Below are 18,771 nucleotides of genomic sequence, written 5' to 3' on the forward strand. Positions count from 1 at the left end.
TTGCCACGAGTAGACTAAACACATAGGGAGAATAACTAATCTGCTTCCCCGAACACCTATATGCTAAATTAGCACAAAGGCAGAGCTGTGCAGAAGTTGGAGAGCTGCTAGCAACAAGCTGGCTAGGCTGTTCCTCAGATCTGGGGTTTCTGAAGTAGTTTTCTGAAGTAGTTTTCTATACGAAAATTCAAGGTGCACCTTTAGTAAGAGACTTCTCAGATAAGAAGATCTTGTCAGTTTATTTCATAACTGTAAGCATTTTATCTTAGAAGAAAAGAAGATATTTCTCCTAGAACATACTTGGGGAAAGTTGTTTCTCTATGACACTCTGCAGAATGGACATTTCATGGCTTTTCAGTAACTGAAGGAATTTAGACGTGTGAGAAGTAATGACAAGCTAGAGATTGTTCAAATGGCCTCTCACTCTTTCAGAAAATTTGAAAACGGCAAAAGTATTCCAGGGACAAATTTGCCAAAAAAAAAATTCCAGTCTGTATTTTGCCAAACAAAATAATAATAATAAAGAATCAGATGAAAACCAAAAGATTTGGTCTTGGTAACTAAAATTGAAGCTTCACAAGGGAGGGTGGATCAGGTGCTCTATACCGACATTTCCAGGTCACACTACTTTTTTCCATTACGAATCGCTGTCACTAGTGTCCATTCTGGAAAGTCCTTGGACAATCCAAACAGAAAACAAACAAGATCTTTCCAGGATACTGTGACTGGAGTCTGACTGGAAATATCTGGATATATTTGACATCTTGTGGAAAAACACATCTGTTCAAAGCTCTCAGCTGTTTGAGTGTTTAGGAAGCAACTAAAACACAAAGAGAAAGCAGGAACACTGAAATATGTTACTGAATATTTTTTCTTTGAAAACCAGAATTTTTTGGTCACTGTATTCAAAAGCCTTCATTCACTTTGAATGTAAATACAACAGAGTTAAGATTCTCATGGAGGACTCATCTCTGATTTTACTTGTACTCAATTAAGTTCATCCCCAATGGATGATTCCAAAGACCACCATTTCACTCCAACTTCTGGACATTAAAACCTACTCTGTTCTCAGAAACATGTTAGAAATGACCTAGTAATGATAAAAAATCATGTGTACAGATAAGCTGGACTGTATAAGATACTGTTATTCTTCAATAACACATTCAGGAAATAGTGTCACTCTATTCATTTTTAGTCTATTTAGTTCTAGGTGAGCACATACATACACTACAGTGAAGTATCTCATTTGTATACATCAGGCTATCCACATTTTACCATATGGAGGTATCACATTATTAGTAGCTGTTTTCCTTAAATAGACTACAGTTTGCTTTAATCTTCCTTTCTGTGCATGATCTTGTAAAAAGACTTTCATACAAAGGCTGTGTTTTTATATGCAAATACATCATTTGATTACACGCTTTCGTGTCCCTACTTTATCATGAATATTTCTGATGAATGTTTTATGGGTTAGGTTTAGGATTTCTGAGCTATTTCAAATTTTATCTGTTTGCCATCTCATCTGCAAATACCGCATCTTTGTTGATGTTGATTGGTCTCATTTACATATTTATCACACTTTCATTTTCAAGGATGTTTTGCTATAAAATGTCTGTCCCCATTTGTCCTCCATGTACTGACAGTACATAGATATACTTTCTGATTGAGCTCATTTCCATATATAATTTTTTTGGTTAACAATAAATCACCACTTAGAGACTTCCTATTCAGTGTGATCACTACCTTCATACATATCTGACATATGGTTTCTGAGTAATTAAAGATAATGGAGGCAGTTTACAATGCACTTTGCAAGCCACTTCATAGTCCAGAGAGCTTGATTTTCCACAAGGACTAGGCTACAAGGAACCCTGCAGGACTGGGAAGAAATAAGTGCCAACAAAACTGCCGACACGGAGCTGATCTTATTCCTAACTGGTAACTCTTGGCCACAAAAAATAAGACTTTCTTTGTCTTTTCTCAAGAAAAAAGACCCTTTATAGTGGTTCTTGATGGGCTTATGGGGGTCCAGACCCACGAGTGGGATGCAGCAACTGAAGGCTTTTTAGTGTGTACCATGTACCAATAGAAGTCTCCTGAACCTACAGTAGTACCCTGAAATGCATCTCATGTTTCAGAAAAGGCCAGGTGCCATGTGAGCTTTACCACTTGCTGCTGACCAGCAGCTCTTCAATCCTTCTTGCATGTTCACTGCTTGTTCTCCATCCATCCATCCATCCATCCATCCATCCATCCATCCATCCATCCACCCATCCTTCTCTAGATTCAAAATCTATTCCCTTTCCTCACCATACTTTCTGGTGTGTTCACCTTCTTGCTAAATCCCTTAGTTATGCAAGAATACAAGCGAAAATTGTAGAAACGATGCAGATAAATGTCGGCAATCTATCCCTTTTTAGCTTTGCCATTACACACACAGCACTGAAAAAGGCACTTTAAAGTGCATTTCCCCACTATCGCTCAGACTCCTTCTGGTGAACAGATTGTTTGTGACCCTGTCAGGGTGCAAGTGCTGGGTGTGTTTCTAAACAAAATGTTGTGATCTGCTTATATATGAATTAATTCAGAAAAATGGTACATGCCCCAGAATAGTTCAGGTTGGACAGTGACACTTCTTGTTTCTGGTGCTAGCCCCAGTTAACCCATAGATTTTCTGTTGCTAAAGAATAGTATGAAACATGTAACCAATGATTTTTCTTTCTAGTGGTGGAGGACTGCAATACATCCACAACAGTATACTAATGAATGTATGATACATCTGTTCATCAAAGGTGCTCATAATTGTATCTCCAGGCTTATCACTAAAATTCACAGGAATTAGGTGCTCACACCCTTTATGTGCTAAGATTTTTACATCTTTCGCCCATAAGAAACTTCTCTAACACATCCTGCCAGCTGACTCTGAACATGCACAAAGCAATCCTATTTATTCATTAGTGCAAAGAGAATTGGCTGAACAGGTATGAACAGAAGTGCTTTCCTCCCTAATCTTTCCACTGTTTCATTCCAAAATTCTCAAAATAATCAGTTTCCCATGATCTTCTGCTATAGCACTGTATTTATTAAATGTAATGACACTCCATGCTGAACCAACCCTTTGACTGAGGACTGCCCCCTTGCTGATATAAAAATGTATTTATGACAACAATGTTTTGGAACACGATGTTAAAAAAAAGTTTCAAATTTTTTTAAACAGAAAGTTGAAACTAGATGAAGCTCTGAGATAGGGACTTATTCACAGGCCGTAATAGAAGCTGCAACCAGAAACTGCTGTTTGGAGTAAAATAGTTGTTTTCTAATAAATATGGAGGTGATACATACATTTTCTCTAGGTCACCAAGTCCTGCGAAAGCTCCTTTTGGAATGACTCTCATCTTGGTGAGGACAAATCTCCTGAAAATAGAGAAAATGGAGTGGTTATTCACTATTCAAAACACAGGACTGTGCGGTTGCCTTGTCAGCACAGGAGATGCCGTTATCACAAGCACTAGGATAGTTTCCAGGCTGAAGGTTTCAGTGGCTAAATACAGCTCTGATGTTCAAAGGCTTTGTGGAACTGCAACTGCCTGCCTGGACCAAAATTACAGCACAGTGTTGGGCTACTTCAGGAGCTCCTCAGTGGGAAAAACATCCCTCAGTAATTGCAATTTCCCTGTTTTCTTCAGTAAGAGATTCAGACCTGGTCACCGCAGCTTTGCTGTGTGCTGGGAGGGGACAGTGTCTTTCTCGTCTCAACCTCTCATTTGAGAGGTGCTCAAGCACAGGATGAAGCAGCCCTGTGGAGCCAGACTGAGGTGAGCTGGCTACACAAGGCTGTAAGGTGGTACATGTATGCTCATGTAAGATAAGCCTTAACCTGCTGCAAAGGTAATTTAAGGAGTCAGTTACTATCTCCCATTAGTGCAACTTTAATACACTTTGCTGCTTCTCACAGTCTCTCTTCTAATTAGTTCATAAGATGTCACAAAACTGGGACTTTGGAATACGCATCTCGATCACACGTGCACCAAGACAACATTTTATTAATTTTTTAAATGTTACACAATATGTTTTATGAAGAAAAAACACTTAAAATATCATATAAACCTTTTTGTTAACCTGGACTCATCTGCATTTATTGCAGTAAACAAAGAGGACTACAAAACTTCTGATGGCAAACTCAGCAAACGAAAGGTAGGGTTTCTACTACTTCTTGGAGAGATAAGGTGTTATCTGGGTAATTGTTTTCTTTCACGCATTTAATCATTCATAGGTAGTGAGCACAAACGTCTGCATATGTTAACATGACCTGCTCATGAAGATACATGCTTCACATGATACACTTATGACTAGATGCCAGGTCAAGAAAGCATAGCTGAGACAAGAGAAAGCCCACAGAGTTTTTGTAGAGATATATAATGTATTTTTGTATTTTCTGCTGAGAATAAAAGTAATATTCAACCTCCCAGGTATTAAACACCAAGCACATAAATAAGCAAGACATAGAAAATATTGGTTGCATTGAGCCATAGCTGTTAAAAAATGGTATATTCTTGTTTTTAAAAAAACCATCACGTATGTTTCATGCATGAATATCACCCTGTGACTCAGTATCTTAGTCCATTTTCCCATAGAAATGGAAATGAATTGTTTTCTGAATTACTATGGAAATCTTTTTTTCAGTGAGTGTGCCTACCAGACCATCCCTCATTTTTATCATCTCCGAACTGGTTTTGCATGGCTGCTTGGGGAAGCCTTTCAGCTTGTTACTGTGCAGCCTTATTGTAACTTTTGCAGAAGGACAGAAATGGGAACTCAGCCTGGTATTACGTGCTGTGTAGTCCTGCAAATTTTAACACAATACTTCAGAACTAGAGACTTACTTTCTTACTGTTCACATAAAGTATTCATGCAACCCTCATCTATATTTTATTTCAGCTGATTAGTTTAGAATTTTCATGGGAGATTATCATGGTTTAATCAAAATCTTAGTGAAAAAAAGTATTATCCTGATAGAATATCACTGTAAAAGTTTCATAGTTTTTAATTGTAGGTCTTTAGTAGAATCTAGACCCTCATTTAGATTCCCAAGTATGAGTTAGTATTTACTTAAGTGGGACAAAGTCAATGGACACCTCACCTAGCTCTAAAAATGTCACGGTGATTACACCAGAAGTGGACTTGGCCCCATACTTTTTTAAACATTGAAATTTATGGTATTCTCAGCCCTGAAAGACGATGAAGTCAGTTTGATATTCCGTTATTCCTGTACTATCATTAATGTAAATCAGAAAGAGCTTCAGCACCGCCACACAAGAATTACAGTATTGAGATCATTATGCAAATGTTAGAAGGATTAAAGAGCTTCCAGAAAAGGCCTAACCTGGATTAGGCAATTTGTAAAGCCCTACTGAAAACACGGCCAGTGTAATACTTGCAAAGTTATGGCTGTGCTTTCAGAGTGCAGACAGATACAACGGATCCTTGCAGAACACCCAGCAGGCTTAGTGCTACAAAGTTGAACCATCAGGAAACTCTTTAACTGTGATCTGCTTTGAAACCTTTCCTAAACTCTCCTTTGTAGAAACACACACCTAATTTTGGAGCCGTAGAAAGTAGGCTCGGTCTTAAAAGACATCTATAATTTTTTTTTTTTTTTTTTGTGGCAATGTTCTAAAATGAATCCTCTCTCTGCAGGCACAGATCATCAGGAAGTTTGAAATTTTTTAATTAAACACTGGCCTGTGCCATACTTCACCACAACAAGAATTTACAGCCCGAACCCGAAACTAATTAAAAGAAAGGAATCTTATGCATGGATGAGGTTACCTATATGAGTAAAGCCACAAGTGCATAGAAGTAAAAATCAAACCTTGAGCTTATTTATTGAATACCCTGCTATCCTGCACTAAGAAGGTGCCAGAATTCAGGAGCCATACGTCTAATGCCCCAGAGAAGGTAAAGAAGAATTGAAGTTTAATAGCTGAAGTCTCACATTCCACTTTAAAAAATTAGGGTTAATTGTTTTTAAACATCCTTGAGTAGGCTAATAAAGTCAGCCTTAATGGTATAACGAACACTGAAAATTAGAATCAGCTACTTGTTGAATTATCAACTGTGTAATGAATAGGAGTCTATTATAACTTGCCAAATGCTGTATTGTCAATAAATCTCACCCATTAGGCTCCAAGAATCAATCCGTACTTAAGATACTTGCTGTGCAGTAACCAAATCTTTCTGAGGTACAAGGAGGAAATAACTGAAAAGCATTTCCTTGGTTTGGTTGTCGGCATTATAGTAAGGTCAAAGAAAAGAATACAGTCCACCTTCGTTCATGGCATGTTTCATGCCAAGACAAACAAGTCAATAAAATCATCATTTAAAAAACATGTACTTATTGGAGAGGTGCAGTATTTGGTCCTAAAAAATTATGTTAGCACTTAGGCACTGGCGAGGAAAGCACTGAAAATCCTAAACACTCAGTCTGTGACATGGAATTGAAAACCCAGAGCCAGATGCTCAACATAAGACACCAGAAAGGTTAGACCGAAGGCTAGGTGATCCAAAAATCAGTAAGCACAGCCAGCCCCCAGGAAACACTAAATCTCACCTCCCAGAGCTTTCAGCTCAGCGTCAGAGCTGCAGGAGTAGCACCACCCTCAACACATACAGGAGAAGCCAGGGAGCCCCGGCTCACAGCAAGCTTTGCCAGGAGGGAGGAAGGTTTCACGCTCTCTCAACACAGCCCTGGCAGCAGAAGGACAGACACAGGGAACGGGAATCCCAGCTTCAAGTCCCAGCTCACCATGAGAGCTGCAGCCTCCTGTATTTCATGCCCCACGAGGATGCTCCGTGGTTGAGGGACCTCTCCCTGTCTAGGCTCAAGCATCACACAGCCAGGGCTATGAGACTCCTTGTGCCACCAAAGAGGACAAGGGGGAATTTAACCCCACCATCCTCTCTAGAGGTGTTATAGTTAGAGTTGATTTCCCTGGGACAAATTAGCAAAAAATTATTACACTTTTTAAAGTCCAAAGTTCAGTGATGCTAATGTTATATTTAGGCTACACTGGGTCCCAGAAGTCTTAGCAAGGCACCCGGAGTTGGAACTACCAAAAACTTAACAAATGATGACAGAGCAGAAACAAGCACAGGAAAGGAAACGAAACCCAAATGCTGACATAATTACGAGAAGGCAATAATGAGAAGGTAATATACATGGCTGGAAGCAGAAGAGCAGTATAAGAACTATTGTCATTCCTTACGAACATCGGTATAAACTAAATTTAAATCTGTTCTGTTGCTCCTGTACATCCTTCGATATCCAGGAGAGGTTTCTAAATCCTGATTTAAATATATCTGTTGAAGGTGCTTCTTGTGGAGTTTACTGACAGAAGCTGAAGCTGTCTGCTGCAGTTGTACATTCCCACTTATATTTTATATGTTTGTATATATGTATTATGAATTATATTATAAATATTTACTTAAATATATAATATTGCTTAATATTTAACTGACTTTTACCTACTTATATTTTTCTGACCGGTGAGAGTAATTATTTTCTGTTGTGCAGTAATATTCTTTTACATCTGGAAGGACAGGTAAGCTTACAATCGGACTGTATTTCTCCAGACTGAACACGCAAAATTCCCACAGGTTTTTCCATTTTTCATTTCTAAGTGCTTTATATGCCTCTTTATTATATCATTTTAGCTTGTCCCATGAACGGATATGAGCAAATTCTTCTATTATGAAACTACTAGAGAACTGTTGTTAATTAAGGCTAGACATATCATGACTAGGGCAGAACTATCTTCTACTGATTTGTTTATTTATACAGAGACATCTAAACCAGGTTACTTAAAATAGTGGGGGTCTCAGTTGGCATGAAGCCACTGACACAGGTGACTTAACACCACTCTGCATCACCACGAAGAGCAAACCCAAAGACATCTTGTTTCTGTATATCTGTGTCTCACATAAGAGAAATATTATAGTGTCAACTTAATCTCAAAGCCTATAAAGGACACTCTACAAGCAACAGAAATTAGCAGGTACTGGTAAAATGTTCCTGAATAACTCTTTCACATTTCCAGTGATGAAGAGATTTATTGAACTTTTCCTAAAATAGAGTCTTCTGCAACTGAAGTAGTCCAGACAAAAAGAACATAAGACTTGAAGGGAAAAAAAAGACTGAAAAAAATTAATGTTCTACCATCCAGCCTCACATGAATCTAGTGATGAAAATCAGACCGACCTTATCACAAAGGGATGGAGGACTGAATGTCATTATTCAAGTATCTGGCACCCAGGGCATGGGTAATTAAAAAGACCTGATCACTTACCAGATAAAAAAAGTGGTCCCATAGGGATCATTTCTGCTAAATGTCTCTAAAAAAGTGTGCATAGGAAACTTGTGAAGTGTGCACATTAAGAAAATCAGTATAAATACACTGTGCTTGTGAGGTCAGTCATTTATGTGTGAAATGATGTATTTTGCATATTCATCAAATGAGTTCTCAGACCCTGATCCCGCAGGCTTTTTCCTGAACAATTATGAAGCTGTTCTGTGGTGTAAATTCTCCACCAGAACTTAACCCTGCACTGCCCTGGTGCTCTCTCCTCCCAGCCCCCTTCCTTGGCAAGTGCACACCACCACTGGCAATAACCTTGCACAACAAAGGACTGCACTGATTGTCAGAAATTAGACTACTTAAAAAAAAAATCAATTTCTGCTTCATAAAACAAGGCTGTATTTAGGTCTTTCAAAACACTCTTTAAAACTCATTTCTCAGATCTACTTAAGTCACACACAGTTAATCAGAAAGTGTGTGCACTGTAGAATTATCTTCCCTGGCTCATGTAAATTGCAAATTCATGATGTTAAAATGAACCATATCAAGCAGATACTATAAACTTTACAACATACGGACCAAAGGAAAATAAAATAAAAAGCCAAAAAGATTCGGTGACCATAATGCTAAATCACCAAATTCAGTTCCAAAGAAATAAATGTGATAGGATTTTGAAGAACACTTTGCTTTAATCTCTAAGGTAATAGACTGATATTATCACCTTCTAATCCTCTGCAGCAATGTGTATTTTGTCAAATAAAGATTTACAGTGAAATTTAATTTTCTCTTTGTAATTTTTTGTTGTTGTTCCTTTGTTTTTGCTTCTTGCTTTGGAGATGTGCTGGAGGTTCCAGCACAAGCAACAGATGAGTCTTTGATTTACAACAGAAAACTATGTCATGACCTATTTAGTGTGCTCTTGATTAAATGCAAAAAATCAACAAAATCCTGTCCCCTGTTTTTTTTCGGTTTTCGCTTAATTAGTCAATGCAACAATGAAGGACTCTTTTGCTTTTCATGCTGTCGTAGGCGAAAAATAGATACTGCAGACTGTGTCCCAGATGGTGTAAATCAATCTAGCTGTGTCATTTTGGCCCTAAACTTTTGTCCTAATTCTCACTGGAATGAATCATGAGATTCTTTTGAGCTAAATGTGATTTAAATCACATTTACGAAGAACATTTGTTAACCCCCAGCTCACTGAAATGGGGTCACATTGCCATATGATTTCCCTATGACTAGGTTCTGGTTCTAGTAAACATCTCATTAGAAAGGGGTATATGCAGAAATACTCGAGCCTGAAAGTATTTTTCCTAATCAGCTGTCTGGGTGGAAGATCTCTGTAATCTATTGATCAGTTTGTAGCTGGTTTTGGACATAGCTATGGTTTCCCCTTCCTATCAGCAGGCGGAGAGGAGTCCAAAACTCATAAATCAGATCCTAAAGCATCAGAATTCAAAAACCATCAAGTTAAACGCAAAAAGATTAGTTTTATTTGCTTTCTCATTTTAAAATCTTTAAAGTGTGTTCATATCATGCTGCAAAGCTATTTTCAACAGTCATGAAGCTTTAATTTAAAAACAGAGAAAGATTTATATTAGTTGCCTCAATTCCAGGAGAGGCTGAGGCTGGGACTTCATAAGTCTGACAGGATCACAAAGAATGGCACTGCAGTGACAAAACACTGCTCCCACCATCTTAATGGCTCATCTTTTCAGACAGCTGTGCCATCTTCTTAAGGGAAAACCAAAGCCAAGCAGAATATTTGTCCAATAATGACTATTTATGTAACTACATATCCGTTTCACAAAGGGGACCCTGATGGCACAGACACGCTTGAATAATGGAGGAAGAGGTTTGGAATTAATTTTTTCAACCGAGACATGATCCACGCATTTGAGAGTCTGAGATTCCCTACTATACACACGTGTATATTGATTTATGAGAGAGAGACTGTAGTCCCTTGCTAATATGCACAATCTGGCTTGAAGGATCTAATCACTGCATTCACCTAATGTGCTCAAGTCGGCTGCTCATCCACTTAAAGTGCTTGCGAAAGTACAAGTTATCTAGACTGTGCAGCTGGTTTATTCTTTTTGTGGGTTAATAAAAGCAAGCAAAGGTGAGTATTGCAAGCAAAAATCTGACAATACACATTTTATGGAGAAGACAGAAACCAAAGATATGCTTCTAAGTTTCAGGCTGTAATGGGCCTGGCTGGGAGAGAGTTAATTTTCTTCAGGGCAGCTTGTATGGTGCTGTGGTTTAGATTTTTGACCAAAACTGCACTGATAACACGCTAATCGTCTAGCTTTTGCTGAACAGTTCTTGCACAGTGTCAAGGCCACCTCTGTTTCTCACTTTGCCCCCACAGTGAATAGACGGGGGGTGGGCAATAGGCTGAGGGGGGACACAATTGGGCAGGTGACCCAAACTCACCAGGGAGATATTCCATACCATGTAACATCCTGCTCAGCAATACAAGGGAAAACCATTCTTCTATCTCAGTTAAAAATGCAGGATAACTCTGGGAGGGTTCATGTTCCCCTTTCAGGTACGTTACTAGGGAATCTCCTCTGGTCAGGGAGTGATGTAAGGGGCATCTCTGAGAAAGAAAACATTTTGGCTTGTGTGCTATTAAACAAAGCAATGTATAGACAAAGTAAATACAACTAGAACTGCAGTGATAAAGCTATTAGCGATGCCCGTGTGCTTTGCAGGTGTGAATGCAAAAGGCAATACGTGCAGTAGCTCGTGAAAAATCACTCCTTAATCTTTACCAGTGGCTTGCCTTAAAAAATCAATTTCTGTTTCTTTTTTGAATTAGATTAAAAGGATAATGAATAGTACTAATGGCATTCCTACTCTAATTTTAGTGCGTACTTGCTTGGCGTAATAATGTCATCCAGCCACAAAAAGCTGAAGCTAACAATTTTAAGACCACACAGCTGATGTCCTGTTGGCATTTCACTTCTGGAGTGCCCACGATACCACAACATGGATAACAAGATGCCTGTTTCCCCAGCAGAGCTGTGATGCTGCTCACACAGACACACAGCAAAGTTGCTGTGGGATTTGGTTTTCCCCCAAGACCTTGCTTAGGTCAGCTAATAAGTTGCACACGGTGCCTCTCAGCAGCTAACAGCTGATAAAGAGAGATAAGGAAGGACAGAAAATTGTTGTGAGGGAAAAAAAAAGCATCTAAAAGACAGCGAAAGTGGTCAAGCGACATGCTTTAAAGCTTACTCTCCCTCCCCCTTGCCTTATTTTTCCAAAACCATGGTATGTTTAGTCTCAACACTGATACCCTTTTCATTTCTGGACAAAGCATGCGCTGTCCTCAGTAACACCATCCACCCCCCCACGGCGTTGCAGATAGCTTTTTTCCGAGGTCACACGTGCAGGCTGTTAAAAATAAAGCTCCAAGATGCTTTGAAATACCTCTGCTTGAGTAGGGTGGGATGAATCTGGAGACAGAGGATTAAAAAGAAATAAGATGGAGAGGAAAAAAAGAGAAAATTGCGAAATTCACAATCAGAAAAACAGATGCTACACCAGCACTTACTCAATCTGAGATGTTTAATGGTCTACACTTGGTGCAGCTATTTCACTGTACTTGGACTGCGTTGCTTTACACTGAGATAAAGCTGGAGAGGAACAGACTTGTGACTATTCAGACCAGTTGCCTGTGTGTGTCAACTCCTTTTGCAGAGTGTCTGACAAACAATTTTGTTGAAGGCTTAGGTGCAAGTGGCAGTTACAGACAAGGCATGTAACAAACACAAAAGGCACGCACGCCCCGAGCCGACTTACTGCAGAGCACCCTCTGACACAAGGACATTGGTCCCCTCTGTGGATCTGGGTGGCTGCAAGTCAAAGGGCAAACTTTGCGTCCTGCATCCTTGCAGCAGATAAAGCAGACCATGAAGCAATGCTGTCTCGGCAAGAAGGACCTCCTTCTTTGTTTAAGCTTGCCCAGAGCTGGAGCAAAGCAAAGCTGGAGCTCTGGATTGCTCTACAGTATGTACACAGAGAGAAAAAAAGGTTTGCCACCGAGAAAAAATTGCAACAACAAACAAGTCCTCTTTAGGCCTATGAGCAGAATCACAGTTATCATGCTCGCATCCGGGAAGAGTTTAACTGCTAGGAATGAGTAACCCACAAAAAAGGCCAGCAGTAAGCTTGAAAGCACAGTTAAAATTGCTTCTATTAATGTCAAAGGCATGCTGTGAAAAGTGTTTTATATAAGATAAATAACACAAGTGAATGAAGTTATCCTGTCTTGGTTACAGAAAGTCAGAAAATAGTGATTGCTTTATTTTTACAAATAGCTATACTTTATTAGTATTGATTATCTTGTTAGACACCACACTACTTTTAGAAGAGCACATCCTCGTTCCTCACAGCTTACTCACATGGGCCTTTGAGAAATGTACAGCATGTGATAAATGTGCAACTTCCTTAATATCTGACCTTGGGTTCTGCAACCATCTTTATGGTGAAGAGCCATTAAAAATTTATTCCCTCTCAGCAACCTCTCTGTGTTGCATCTATTTATATTAATATCTCTGCATACTTTCCTAACAAAAAGAGCATTATACAAGTACTGGGCATTTTGTTCTTGCGCAAAGAACATTTTACTTTGTGTTCTTTCCTGTGGGCAACTTGCCAAGGCAAATAGTGTTACGGAGAATGTCCGCAGTCCAGCCAGATGGGGGGCATTTTAGGTATTGTCTTCAAAACTTTCTTCCCTTCTTTTGATTCAGAGCAGGAATAGCCATCCTGCTCACACACAGCTGGTCACTTCAACTCTTTCCCTGTCCCAAGAATGCACCAAAAAAGATCTTATTCCACAGCAGGGAAAGAACAGTGATTTGTTCATTGGCTGAGGTAGTAGCAGAAAGGTGACAAGTGTTCTTTGTGTGTAGTGTTAGTACCTCTGAGACCTGGGGACTTTCTATGCTGGCAGGCCTTCCATATGTGATGCTACTTTTATTGACCAAGACAAATTGTCTATGGACAAATTTCCTTAAATTCTGGGTTGGATGCCTTAGTGAAGGTAAAACCTCCTTGCAAGAGAAAGCTTTTCTTCAAAAACGCATGGCTGTTTAGCAAAACACCAGATAACTTACCTCTGTCAATTTATCTTGCTTGATAAATTCATTAGAATGAGCTAGTGTGCTTTTTACCTACTTTCTCATCTATATGCTCTTAGTCACTATACCTCCAATGCTCAATAGGATAAAAACTGCTGAAATATCACAGAATATTAACAAAATAAAAAGAAAGTTACTCACTGTTGCATACCCTAATAAGCACACACAGCCTAATAACAGGGTCGCCACCAAATATTTGGGTTAATTTGGATACATCCAAAGGTTTGTTTGAAGTTGTAATGAGATATCAGGCACTCCTTGATGCCAGAGCTGTCAGAAACCATTTAAGGAATAGCACTTGGAGACTTGATTGGACTCTTTTTTTCCTCTGGATCACAGTACGAGCTTTGTGAAAGTAAATATTCTCTCTGCTATCTAATACGTGCTGTCTTTTCCAAAGAGCACTGTGACTGCCAAACACAGCTGACTCAACCGGCGGTCCTGGGAAAACGGCATCTCCTGAGGAGCGGTCCTGAATGCGAACAGCACGTACTCCGCTGTCCTCAGGGCACCAGCTAGACTTGTGCTGACATAGCTACACTGAAATACAGAAACATGCTGGGCCTGTACCACATGATCCCACTTCTCTCCCACTGTGGCGAGTGGAGCATTTTGTTCTTTTTACATACCGAAGTGTACATTTAAATTTTAGATATGTTTTGAAAAAACACTAAAAGTAACAAAGGTGAAAATTCCCCACCTTTTGTTACTCTAGCACCACGCAAAGAAGTAAAACCTCTTGTTCATCCCCTCTGGTCACACCTTCTGACTATCTCAGTTTAGTATTGCCAGGGGGCAGAAACTAAATCCTGGAAGTGCTGCTGCCTGCCAAGAGGATGAACCACCCAGCACACCGAGAATGGGAGCACCCGTGACATTAACATGAGCAACAGGCTGCAGCGTGCAAAAGAGAGCTCGGAGTCCTTGCGCTGTAATGACAACTGCCAAGATGAGGTTTTCCAGTGGAATCTGCAACACTTTGCACTTCTAACTGAAGCCCTGTAAACATCCCCATTTACCACCCCTGCTCACTACGCATTCCCGAGTCACTGGTGCTCTTCCTAGGTGCACATTTTCCAAGTCAAGAAGTTTTCTCAGCTCATCTGCTAGCGACTGCTGAGGGAAACATTCGCAGGGATATGAATTGCAGGTGGATGGACTCTTTCAATTTCTTCCTGCACTCTCTTGAGAGCATCTCTTCTCTCTCACAATCTTTCTCTGTTATTGAGCTCTCACCAATTTGATATCAAGGGAATGAGAAGGCCAGGAAGGCTTATTACTTCTGCTTGTACTAAAGAAATCCCCCCAAACACTGTTTTCCTTTATTTTAGCAAGGATTAACTTGCCACTGCAAATGCTGAATTTTCCGATCTACCTTCCATTAGTCATGGATTTACTTTCAGATGTTAGAACGGTGATCCTGAATAAATACAGCACAGCAGCTAGTGTACCGGTGTCCTTAAAAATGCTAACTACACTATCTCCTTTACGATTGGCAGGTCTCTTCCCAGCAATACGCAGCACAAAGATTGCACTGGTGTCAAGCATGGATCTTTAATGCATTTGTAAGTGAGTATTACTGTTTCAGAAAGATGCCAGCTTGACCACACTGGCAACTGAAAGACTGGTTTATGTTCAGAATAAAGATGTGCTTAGTGCTTTCACCTTCAGAGTGTTTCTCAAACATGAACCCTCTGTGGAGCACTTAAAAATAATAAACATACATGGTCCTGCTAAAAAGGATGATAGAACAGTGAAACAGAGAAAGGAGAAGCTTGACCTGCTCGTGGCGCAGCTGCAGGTTATGAAAGACCTCCAAGAAAGAGCTTAGCAGTTATGCCTGGGAAAAGATATACTTTCCAACATCTAACCTCAGTGGATGAAACCTAGACTTCTGCCCCCTTCCTACACATCCTTCCACTAGCTCAGGACACCGTGGCTAGTAGACATTCAAGAAGAAATGAGTAAATACATGAAAGCAAGCTATCACTCTACTCGAGACCTTCCTAAGCCAGGCAGAGCTGCAGAGATACACATGTCTCTGCTCAGATACGCATCAGAGCAGCAAAGAACCTACACTGCAGCCAGCCTGGGACATCTCTAACAAAATGGAGATCACCACTTGACATACCCAGATCAGCACAAGGAAACAGCACCTCTTCTGGCACTCTCAGAAACAGGCAATCTGTCTAGATTGAAGCGTTGAAATATTACTCAACCTTCACAGCTAGTGCAAGTTTTTGTAAATCACAGAAGAAGAGGTTGCTCCTTAGGTTATAACAATTATAGGATTAGGTCCCTCCCTTTGCCAGAAGATTAAAGGGTAAAACTGTATCATGAGTAGTGTTTTCAGTGCCGCATTCAGACTCCTATTTCACTGCACAGAACCGGCTCTACAAGACATTTCCAAAATAAATGTGACAAGAATGCTTCAGTGTTCTTTAATAATAAAAATATTAAAAGAATGCTTCAGCTCTCCACAAATTCTTTTGCTAGGTCATTTTGATAATCTTCATAAAAACAAGGGAAATGTACTGCCATTGTGAAATCTCAAGTTGTCCCTTACTCTCCTCCCCACCCGCACTTCGAGAGGTGGACTATAGAGCAGACTCCGGCTCATAATACTCTTAAAGGTTTTGTGTGACCTGCTGGCCGCACTCTTTTTCTAAAACCTGCCTGCTCCTCCTCTATGGTAAAAAACCAGTGGTTTACGTTGCCTTTGAATAGAGGGTGCAGTTCTGATCCCTTGCATCTCAGAAAGTGTATACTAGTATTGAGAAAGATAAAGAAAACGGCGGTAAGGCTGATCAAAGATATGAACTGGTTTCCATAAAAGCAATAACTAATTTGTATGGGACTTTTCAGCCTGGAAAGCTTAAATGGTTGCTAGAGGTCTACAGAATGTTTTGGAGAGGTGGGCAAGAACTGATGCTTTACCAGCTTTTCCATTACAAAATCTTAGCGGTGAGGCCACAGGCAGCTAGGTTCAAAGCACGCAAGAGGACCTGGCTCTTCATGCAGCGTGCATGGGCTGCCAAAACTCCTTCGTGCAGCTCGCCTGCATGCAAGCAGCCGATGTCGGCTCAGAGGCAGAATGTACAAATAATTTGAGGAGAGATAACTTACAGTTGCCAAGCAAACAATAAGAATTCAGGCAATCCCCTGGGCTGGAGTTAGCTGGAGGCTGGAGTAGCATCATGGTAATACATCTTAAACAGTTGTCCTGTTCTTACTCTACCCTTACCAGCTTTTAAGAATCCCTGTTGTACGCTGGATACTTGATCCACCTTACCACAGCCAGGGCTTATATTGCAGGGAGAGAGCAGGCAAAGGAGCGGCTCCACACCTACAGAGGAGAAACAGATCGGTCATCTACCTCTGCTGGGCTGTGGTCCTGCCTGGAGGCCAGGAGGCAAGGCAGAGGATGGTGGAAAGTGAATCTAGCATGCCCTTGATTGGTGCTGATGGGCCAAATCTGAGCTGCTGACCACTCGCAGAAGCTCCTTGCTTGGGCTATACAACATCTCTGTGAAGCTTTGTGGCAAGATCACATCATAAACAAGCTGAGGGTATTTGCTTTCTTGCTGTATCTGAACAGCTGTGGTTTTGCTTAAATGTTAGTTGTAAAAAGTATCCATTCAACATTCTACCTGTGGCTCTCAAGTCAAAACAAAGATATCTTCCTACAGCACTACACAAGATGTTTCTAACCTACAAAGAAATATTCAGTAAAACTGACTCCGTCTTTCTGTGTTCATATTGATTCTGAAGGAACAGGTAAAGTTTTTAAAAGCAGACCAAGGCTTCAGAGGCTATTACCCTATGCCTGTTTTCTTTATGATGATATCTAGGCTTATGTTTTGTCTGATTGATTCCAGCTGATAGTTATGACATATTGCACAAGAAATCATAGGCTGTATCAGACCGCAGGATAAGTGTGGAACAGACTGTGAGTGGTTTTACTGTGGAAAGAATATGCTACAGCAGCAAAGACTGAGAGGTGCAGCAGACACGAGATGCAGTCACTGCTCAAGCAGGACACCCAAAGAGCTTTCAAACACCTGAAGAATTTGAAGGGTGAAGATCTAAACAACTGTGTTAAACTAAGGGAAATAAGGTTACAATAACATCTCCAGCAGAATGTACTGACAGTAAATAAATACAACTAAATGTTGATCCTTGGCCAGAGACTCAACTCCAGTTTGGTGCTAAAAGGTGCCTAGATCCTTAAGGCTTTATTTTTTATTTGTTTTTAATAGTAAGGGATTTATTTGATTTCTCTAAGTCTGAATAAGGGTATTATTTTTAGAGAACTATCTCCCAGCTCTTAGACAACTCTGCGCTTCCTAGGAAGAAGCAGAAAAAGGGTTTCCTCTGCTGGACCTGATTTCAGGAACACAGTAAGTCATGTTAACTCCAATATGGCAAGAGGAGTGCATTTAAGCAAATACACAGATTTCTTTTCTAGCATAAAGGTAGTGCTTTGATTTAAGAGGGTAGAGAACAATACGCAGTGGGCCACCATCAGAGTAAAACCTGCACGAATATGAGCCAAGTGAACTTTCCTGAGCTCACTTCATATATCAGAAAAAGGAATCTAGACCTCCCCTGCTCTAACTGAAGGTGTGAAATTAAATGTCTTTTTTTCTCAGAGAGAAACAGAGGACAAAAAAATGAATCACAGAACAGACCTCTGCTTGAAAATAGAGTGAAAATAAATCAGCAGTGAATGGATTAGCTTCAGATCAGGCTGCCCGGAGCAGCCTGATCTGGAACAGCAGAGCACTCAGGGCTTGTGTTTTTTAAATTAATTTTAATAAACTGAATCAATAGCTCAAATTATGAAGAAGGACAAAAGCACAGATCAAATCGATCAATGCTGTAGCTTATCATTATAAGCCAAGGGGTGTTTTCTCTTGTCTGAACGAGATAAGGTGGGACAAGAATCCACTTGCAGCTTTTCAGTATCTCTCCCAGAACAGCTGGATGCAGAGCTGGATGCAGAGCCTGAAAATGCTCCTGGTTATCCAAACACAAACACAGCCTCCCTTACTTTTTCCTTTCCCTGGGGGGGGAATAAATTCATGAATAAATTCATAAATAAATCAGGAAATTAATCCTTTGTCCTGAAGATAAATGCAGGAATTCACAGGGAGGACAGAACTAAATAGACAAACAAGCACGAAGTACATTTTAATAGTCAGGTGAAGAGATTCTTGTTCAAACCAATGGAAAAGTGTATTTCTGCACATGATATTAGG

The 18,771-nt window shown here is 40.1% G+C and overlaps 1 protein-coding gene across 1 annotated transcript in view; it reads right to left on the reverse strand.

Moving 5' to 3' along the window:
- FSHR (follicle stimulating hormone receptor) overlaps nucleotides 1-18,771 on the reverse strand; it is an 83,380-nt gene that overhangs the window by 48,937 nt on the left and 15,672 nt on the right. Inside the window, exon 2 of the mRNA XM_009937176.2 lies at nucleotides 3,343-3,414. Within this exon, the coding sequence (XP_009935478.2) occupies nucleotides 3,343-3,414 (72 nt within the window). The remainder of the gene's footprint in view (nucleotides 1-3,342; nucleotides 3,415-18,771) is intronic.

Source organism: Opisthocomus hoazin, chromosome 2 (assembly GCF_030867145.1).
Source record: "Opisthocomus hoazin isolate bOpiHoa1 chromosome 2, bOpiHoa1.hap1, whole genome shotgun sequence".
Classification (NCBI taxonomy): Eukaryota; Metazoa; Chordata; class Aves; order Opisthocomiformes; family Opisthocomidae; genus Opisthocomus; species Opisthocomus hoazin.